This window comes from Mobula birostris, chromosome 13, assembly GCF_030028105.1.
Source record: "Mobula birostris isolate sMobBir1 chromosome 13, sMobBir1.hap1, whole genome shotgun sequence".
Taxonomy (NCBI): Eukaryota; Metazoa; Chordata; class Chondrichthyes; order Myliobatiformes; family Myliobatidae; genus Mobula; species Mobula birostris.
Window position 1 is genome coordinate 81710969 of NC_092382.1, and position 9207 is coordinate 81720175.

General features: G+C 45.0%; 1 protein-coding gene across 1 annotated transcript; it reads left to right on the plus strand.

Moving 5' to 3' along the window:
* Positions 1-1138: 1138 nt before the first annotated feature.
* On the plus strand, positions 1139-8773 carry LOC140207054 (uncharacterized). The gene is made up of 2 exons (XM_072275378.1): positions 1139-1256; positions 7184-8773. Exon 2 carries the CDS (start codon positions 7585-7587, stop codon positions 8437-8439), a length of 855 nt encoding a protein of 284 aa, XP_072131479.1. The 5' UTR covers positions 1139-1256; positions 7184-7584; the 3' UTR covers positions 8440-8773.
* The last annotated feature ends 434 nt before the right edge of the window (positions 8774-9207 follow it).

Consider the following 9207-nt stretch of genomic DNA (forward strand, 5'->3'; position numbering starts at 1 on the left):
TGTGTAGCTGGATCCTGGACATCCTGTCAGATCGCCGGCAGGTGGAAAGAGTGAGCTCCCTCACCTCTGTCTCTCTGAACCTTAGCACACAAACCCCACAGGGTTCTCTCCTTGGCCCCCTCCTTTACTCTCTATGCACCCATGACTTGTGTCGCCACCCACAGCTCCAATCTGCTAATCAAATTCGCTGACGACACTACATTGATTAGCCCAATTTCAAATAATAACGAGAAGTCATTACCCCGACACAGTGGTGTCAAGAAAACAACCTCTCCCTCATGGTGACAAAAAAAAAACAAAGAAGTTGGTTGTGGACTGCAGGAGGAATGGAGACAGGGACCGAATTCAACATTTCCAAGTCAGTTATTGACACAAAAGCACATTTTAATATTGATCAGGACAATGTATTTTATACATTGTTAATAACATAAAACATATTTATAGATTGTTACTGACAGAGAATCGTATAATTTGTGTTCCGTGTGTTATCTGAATGTACTTGCCTGTGATGCTGCCACAGGTCAGTGTTTCTCTGTATCTGTACCTTCCCGTACTTGTGCACTTGGCAATAAATTCAACGGGACCTGAGAAAACTCAGTGAGATTTGATTAATGATGATCATCTTGGGCAGCTCGGTCAGTCGAATGTTAAAATACACTGTTAAATGCAAAACCCTGAACAGTGTTGATGATCAGAGGGATCTTAGACTCCAAGATCATCGCTCCCTGAAAGAGAATGCACAGATTGATCGGGTGGTTAAGAAGGCAAATGTCATGGTTGTCATTATTAGTTGAAGCAATGAATTCAAAAGTCGGGAAGTTGTGTTGCAGCTTTATAAAACTAGAGAGAACACATCTGGAGTGTTTCAAACAGTACTGGTCGCCCCAACTCTAGGAAGGATGTCGGGGCTTTGGAGAGGGTGCCGAAGAGGTTTACCAGGATATTGCCTGAATTAGAGGGCATGAGTTAATACAGAAGTTTGGACAAATTTACTCTGCCTGCAGTGGGAGACTCTATCGGTCACGTGATCCCGTTTGCCCCTCCCATTTAACTGCAGACGGGCAACATCTGCGCGTGTTTCCGAGACCTCGCCCTCCAGATGACGCAACATTCACTTTGCGCATGCTCACTGTTTTCCTTTCCGCTCAGTGCCGAAATCAATCGTCTGCGGGCTCAGGAAAGGATTCTCGCCTCTTGGGTTGGGAGCCGGGGGTCGCGATCACTGTCTGCGGGCCGAAGATATCACTTTCCCATCGGTGAGTATTGAGACCGATCCCGAGCGGGGTGATCCGATGTTGGCTGCGAGCCCCGAACTGAGGCTTCATTTAACTTCCAGTTATCTGGCCTCGTCAAAAATGTGTAGACTTCACTTAATCTGCATTGAACGATCCAAACCAGGAGCCCGGTCTCTCTATTTCTGCAAAATTGAAATGGAAGTCCCGCCAACAGGTCACATGAGGCTGTGTGCGCAGATCTGCCCCGCCCTCTGCTTTGTGACGCAAGATCACGGTGTGTGTTAAATCAGTCCCCGGATGGGTAGTGATGCTTCCTCCATATTGTGTTGGGGAAATCTGATGTTGGCCACTGAGTCCCATTAACTCCCCCCAACTCTTCTCACTTCCTGAGGCTCCTCGCATTTGTCCTTGAGCTTCATGGCTGTTGTGGCTTTTCCCAGATTGGGGTGGGTGAGGAAGGAGAACTTCCCAGGTTGTGGGGATCTTTGATTTCACTGCCTGCTTTACCAAGGGACTGGGAAGTCTAGAAGGGAGAATGGTTTCTGTGATGTGCTGATCTGTATCCAAAGGTCTCTGCAATTCCTCGCAGTCACGGGCAGAGTAGTTACCATGCAAAGGTGTGAAGTGTCTGGATAGGATGATGTGTTGATGAAGTGAGGTTGGGTGAGGATCAAAGTATATGTGAAAGTTCTTGTTGTTTGTTCTAACTTTGTCATTTTAGAATTTTTATACAGTAGTCTGTGCTATTAATTCAGTATCTGTGTATTGCTGGAGGACCATCAGTGATTGTCCTTGATCCCTTCTCCCACCTGGTTCCATCTGCACATCCCTGCCCATCTTGTTCAACCACTGTCCAGTCTTGTAACACCACCTCCCACCACCCCCCCCCCCATCCCACCTGCTTCAGAGATACCCTGCTCTATGGACAACATAGCAGAGCAGGGTATCTTGCAGGGGACTTTAAATGACACAAGTTTGGATTCATTGATGAAATCTGTTAAATTTCTTTCGTTCACCCCCTGAAATCATTAAAAACGTCCATTAAGCAGCCTTTGAATACAAACTCTCACGCACATGTGATGTTATTCTGGTGCCCCCACATAAAGCCATGAGATATACCGTAGGAGCAAAATTAGGCCATTTGGCCCATCGCACCTGCTCTGCCATTTAATCATGCCCGCTCCAATTTTCCTCAGTCCCAGTCTCCTTCCTTTTGCCCATAAACTGTCATCAATCAAGAATCTAGCAACCTCTGCCTTTGATATCCATAAATACTTGGCCTTTACAGCTGCCCATGGCAAAGGATTCCACAGATTCCGCACTCTCTGGCTAAAGAAATTCCCCCTCAGTCACCTTTCTAAAAGGTCGTCCCACTGCCCCCTTTATTCTGAGACTACATCCTCTGGACCTGGACTCTCCCAATACAGGACACATCCTCTCCATATCCACTTGATCAAGGCCATTTACCATTTGACAGGATTCAATGAAATCATCCTTCATTCCTCTGAGTACAGGTCCAGAGTCATCAAATGCTCTTCATATCACAGGCCATTCAATTCTGTACTCATTTTCATAAACCTCCTTGGAACTCTCTCCAGTATTAGCACATCCTTTCTGAGATAAGGGGCCCAAAACTGCTGAGAATAATCCAGGAGCTTTATAAAGTTTCAACATTACATCCTAACTTTTATGTTTTAGTCTTCTTGAACTGAATGCTTGCCTTCCTCACCACAGACTCAACCCACAAATTAACCTTTAGGGAATCCTGCACAAGGACTCCCAAGTCCATTTGCACCTCAGATTTTTTTTGTACATTCTCTCCATTTAGAAAATAGCCAACCCTTTCATTTCTTCTAGTGAAGTGTATCATCATGCACCTCCCAACACAGTATTCTATCTGCCATTTCCTTGCCCATTTTCCTGATCTTTCTCTAGCCTCCCTACTTCTCCAAAATGACCTGCCCTTCCACCTATCTTTAAATTCCCTGCAAACTTTGCAACAAAGCCATCAATTCCATCATCCAAATCATTGGCATATAACATGAAAAGAATTGTTCCCAACATAGACCCCTGTGGAACTCCACTAGGAACCGGTAGCAAGCCAGAAAAGGCTGTCTCTATTCCCACTCGCTTCCTCCTGCCAATCAGTCACTACCTTTTCCCTGTAATAACATAGGCTCAGAGTTTGTTAAGGGTTCTCACGTGTGGCACCTTGTCAAAGGCCTGAAAATCCAAGTACACAACATCAACCAATTCTCCTGTGTCTACCCTGCTTATTATTTCTTCAGAGCATTCCAACAAATTTTTCAGACAAGATTTTCCCTTGAGGAAACAATGCTGACTCCGGCCTATTTTATCTTGTGCCTCCAAGTACCTCGAACTCACATCCTTAACAATCGACTCCAACATCTTCCCAACCACTGTCAGATTGAGTGGCCTATAGTTTCCTTTTTTCTGCCTGTCTCCCTTCTTAAAGAGAGGAGTGACATTTTCAATATTCCATTCTTCCAGAGCCATTCCTGAATCAAGTGATTCTTGAAGGATCATTACTAATGCCTCCACAATCTCTCCGGCCACCTCTTTCAGAACTGTGGGCATAAACCATCAGGTCCAGGTGACTTAACTGCCTTCAGATCTTCAGTTTCCTGAGAACCTTCTCTTTTGCTGTGGTCCTTTCTGTACAGGTCCCACCTTCACTGGAAGAGAGCCATGGAACTTACCTCTCTCCTTCCCTCCCCCCACCACAAGCCTGATGTCATGCATGGGTTTGCTACACCAGGGTCTGGCGTCATGTGTGTTGTTCCTTATGTTAGGGTTCCCCAAACTTCTTTACACCATGGACGGGTTTAATATCGGCTGATGGGGGAGGGTGTAGGGGGGATGTTCAAGTTCAACATTGTGTGACAGGGAATGAGGAAAGGTGCTGCTGACTCATATCACCAAATCATATCATTTCCTTTCTCTCTGTGTCCTTCATCCTCACTCTCTCTCATCTCCAGTGGTCTGCGCCCCAGTGGTTGGGGTCCACTGCCTTACATCTGTGGGTTTGTTTCTCTTGTTTGTGCTGTTTAATCTTTTTTCCATTCAGACAAGGGAGACAGATCCAGATCTGTCACATCCTCTCATTGTGGGTGGGGATTTTTTTTCATTGACTCTATTCCACTGTTACAAATTGCCGAAGGGCAGCCAATGTTTCGAGGTATATAGCCCTATTAATGCAAGAAGGAAGCCTTTTCTGTTTTTCTGGGCTTCTCAAACATTTGTACACTTCAGTGAAATCTTCCTCCAGAAGTTCCAGAGGAGAAGCTCAGTCTGTCTAATATTTCCACACAATTAAAGTGGGGAATCGTTTATTATTGTCATGTACCGAGGTTTAGTGAAAATCTTGTCTTGCATACCATCCTCTCAGATCAACAAATTACAACAGTAGAAAATAGTAAAACATTAACAGAGTGTAACAAAGCATTATGGTTACAGAGAAAATCCACTGCAGGTGGACATATGGTGCAAGGTCACGTCGACTTACATTATGAAGTGAAGAGTCCATCTTATAATGCTGAGGAATATTCAGTTTGCTTATAACAGCAGAATGGAAAATGTCCCTAGGTCTGGTGGTATGTTTTCTGTTCTTTTGTTTTCATTTATCTTCAACCTGATGGGTGGTTGATAATCGATAATGTCTGGTCTGGAGTTCTGGGAATCTTTAATTATGTTGGCTGATTTACTGAGGCTGCAGGAAGTATAGAGAGAGGCTTGTTTCCATGATGTGTCCACAGTTCTATTTCTTGAAGTCAAAAGAAGAGAATAGCTGTGCAAAGGTGTGAAGTATCCGGATGGGATACTTTTTATGGTGTAAGCTTAAATTTGCCGGATCAATAACCACACTACAAACAGTTCTTTACTTTATCCTTTTCCCCAGTTTATTTGTTCGAACTCAGCCGGCGAGAAGCTCAGAGCCAAGCATCAGAGGGACAGAATTCGTCTCCCTCTGGCGGCTCATGATGAATCTCTGTCTAACATGCAGAAACGTTACAGTTACAGAACTAGCGAAACAAAGAGCACTTTAGTTCAACTGGTATTCCCACCAAGGCTGTTGGAGCAAAACTTCATTTCTTAGATAAGAGAGTCCACTAAATCAGGGTCTTAATTACAGATGAATGTTCTGTCCAATCCTTATCAGTTATTCTCTTTCGTTAGACACTTTGTTCAATTCGTGTCTCATGAGAACTCAACTCTACATAACATTCCCAAGAGATATCTGTGAGTCGTTAATCTAAACAAGCTGCAAGCAGATTCCTCAGTGAAAGACAGAACAGAAATTTGCACACTATCCGGAACAGAGCACACATAAGTTTGGACTTAGTTTTAACCCATTATTTTCAAGAGTCCAAGAATCATTTCTTACATCCCCCAATACCCTTAAAACTTCATCACCAGAGTGTTGTAGCAGATAGTTGCCTTTCTGACTGAAAACCTGTGACTAGTGGAGTGCCACATGGATCAGAGCTGGGTCTGTTGTTGTTTGTCATCTCTATCAGTAACCTGGATGATAGTGTCATTAATTGCATCAGCAAATTTGTGGATGACACCAGAATGGGTGGTGCAGTGGACAGCGAGGACACTATCATGGCTTGCAGTGCAATCTGGACCACTGGAAAAAATCGTTTGAGAAATGGAAAATGGAATTTAATGCAGACAAGTGTGAGGTGTTGTGCTTTGGTACGACCTACCAGGGTAGGTCTAACACAGTGACCGGTATGGCACTGAGAAGTATTGTAGAAGAAAGGGATATGGGAATACAGGTCCATATTTCACTGAAAGTTGTGTCACAGTTCAACAGGATGGAAAAAAAGATTTTGGCATATTGGCCTTCATAAACAAAAGTGCTAAGTAAAGGAGATGGATGTTATGTTGACTTTGTACAAGACATTGGTGAGCCATAATTTGGAGTATTGTGTGCAGTTTTGGTCACCAACCTACAAGAAAGATGTAAAAGAGATTGAAAGAGTTCAGAGAAAATTCACAAGGATTTTGCCTGGTCTGGAGGTCTTGGGTTATGAGGAGAGATTGAACAGGTGTGGGCTTTATTCTTTGGAATGTAGAAGATTGAGGGGAGATTTGATGGAGGTGTACCAAAATTATGAGGGTTATAGATGGGGTAGATGCAAGATGGCTTTTTCCAATGAGATTGGTTGGGACTACAACCAGAGGCCATGGGTTGAGGGTGAAAGGTGAAACATTAAGGGGAACATGAGGAGAAACTTCTTCACACAGATGGTCATCCAGGTGTGGAATGAGCAGACAGCCCAACTGGTGCATGTGAGCTCAATTTCAACATTTAAGAGCTTGTATAAGTACCTGGATGGTAGGGGTACGGAGGTAAACAGTTTAAATAGTTCAACACAAACTAGATGGGCTAAAGGGCCTGTTTCTGTGTTGTACTTTTCTATGACTCTGTAACAAGGACATGAAATAATAATTCATGTAGTTCCTTTTAACAACTGTGCGCACCAACCATTCATCTGGGCAGGAAACGTTTACGTGGCTTTAAAACTGTGGCACCTTACATTGACAGTAGATAAAAGAAAATCCCAGCTGCGCGTCAACAAAGGCCATTTGTGTGAGAGTATTTCAGTTACTGTGGGGCCAGGCACCCATGCAGCTCAGTGGGAACAGGGAATAATACCAATGCAGAGTGTTAACTAAGCCAAGTCACAGACTGGAGACAGCAGAAATGCCCCATTCATAGAGAGACAAGAAGAACATCAGAGAGTTTGATGGTCATTCCAGATACCAGTACTGTGCCCATTTAGAAGAGAATTTCTCCCTCCAACTTGGGTTGAACTTCACTGTAACAGTGAGATGCCAGATCACACCTTGGCAACTAAAGTGATCTCATCTGAAATGTTGTCCTTCACCCATTGGTGGATTTTATATTTTTTTTACAGGTTAAAAACGACAAGGAATTTATCTACGGGAATCTCGAACCCAACACACCAGTTTTGCTGTCTCTGTCCACGTATACCCAGAAGTGGAGCAAGGGATTCACTCGATCATCCTTCCTGCTCAGACTGTGGGGAGGGATTCACTCGATCATCTGACCGACTGGCATGTCCGTCAGTTTACACAGGGAAGCAGCCGTTCACCTTTTCAGACTGTGGGGATTCAAGGTCATCTCATGAAGGTACATCAGCAAGTTCACACTGGGACAAGGCCATTCACATGTTCTGCATGTGAGAAGGGATTCAGTGGGTCTTCCCACCTGTGGACACACAAGTCAGTTCACACTGGGCAGCGGCTGGTCATGTGCTGAATTTGTGGGGAAGGATTCACTCGGTCATCTGACCTAATGACTCACCAGCCAGTTTGTACCGGGGAGAGAACGTTCACCTGCTCAGACTGCGGGAAGGGATTCATTTGGTCATCTCAACTGAAGGTACATCAGCGAGTTCACACTGGGGAGAGGCCGTTCACCTGCTCAGAGTGTGGGAAAGGATTCACTCAGTTATCCAACCTACAAGCACACCAGTCAGTTCACACTGGGGAGAGGCCATTCACCTGCTCAGACTGTGGAAAGGGATTCACTCGGTCATCTCAACTAAAGGAACATCAGCGAGTTCACACTGGGGAGAGGCCATTTAAATGTTCAGACTGTGGGATGGGATTCATTCGGTCATCCAACCTATTGGTACACCAGCGAGTTCACACTGGGGAGAGGCCGTTCACCTGCTCAGTCTGTGGGAAGGGATTCACTTGCTCATCTAAACTGAAGGTACATCAGCGAGTTCACACAGGGGAGAAGCCATTCACTTGCTTAGACTGCGGGAAGGGATTCACTCGATCATCTCAACTGAAGGAACATCAGCTAGTTCACACAGGGGAGAGGCCGTTCACCTGCTCAGACTGTGGGATGGGATTCACTCGGTCATCCAACCTGTTGGTACACCAGCGAGTTCACACTGGGGAGAGGCCGTTCACCTGCTCACTCTGTGGGAAAGGATTCACCTTATTATTTCACCTACTGAGACACCAGTCAGTTCACACTGGGGAGAGTTCATTCTCCTGCTCATTCTGTGGGAAGACTTTCACTCAGTCATCCAACCTACAGAGTCACCAACGACTTCACACTGGGGAGAGGCCATTCATCTGCTCAGACTGTGGGAAGGGATGCTCTCAGCCATCGCCACCAAATATGCATCATTGAGTTCACACTGGGGAGAGGCTGTTCACCTGCCATGAATGTGGGAAGTGATTCACTTAGTAATCTAACCTTGTGACACATCACCGGGTTCACACTGGGAAGAAAGTTTCAATAAGCTGCATGCTGGATATTTGTCCATCACCATTGCTGGTGCAATTTCGAGAGTGTCTGTCGGTGCTGAATTCTGCAATTATTGCTGCTGCTCACCACACCCAGTCCTGCACCCTGGTCACTGGACATGGGAGGAGTTTCTTCTGCTGCACCTTCACCTTTAATGGGACTGGAATTTAATATTTTGGATCTGAGAGAAATAAATCAGTTCTATTTTAAACTCTTATCTCCGGTACTTAGTGAATTTATAACACAACTAGTGTACAATAGAGTCATCCCAGGCCGGCTGGACCCTGTCAGTTGCATGACAGTACTTTTAAATCCTCCCCTGTTGTTCCCCTCTCGCTCTCCCTGTGGTGATGGGTTTCAAACAGTCACCAACCTGGGGGTGAAGAGGTTTCCTTTGAATTTTCTGCAGACTGAAGAAGTCAAGTTGACTGCAGTTCTGTCTGAGATGTTCTTCACCACTCAAATCTCTGGGCTGAGGAAGAATGACATTGGTAGTTAACGTCCTTATTCACGGCTCATTTCCACATTATGGGTCATTTTCCCTGCTTTGAAAGGGTCCTTAGAAATCACCCCTGTCCTCTAAAGACTGAAAGCAGAATGGGAAACCATCAGTTGGATGTTCAACGAAGCAGGGTCAGAAACCAGAGGTGG

What these genes read in the sequence shown, in the direction of transcription:
- LOC140207054 (XM_072275378.1), top strand. Translation starts at nt 7,585, where the DNA reads ATGACTCACCAGCCAGTTTGTACCGGGGAGAGAACGTTCACCTGCTCA.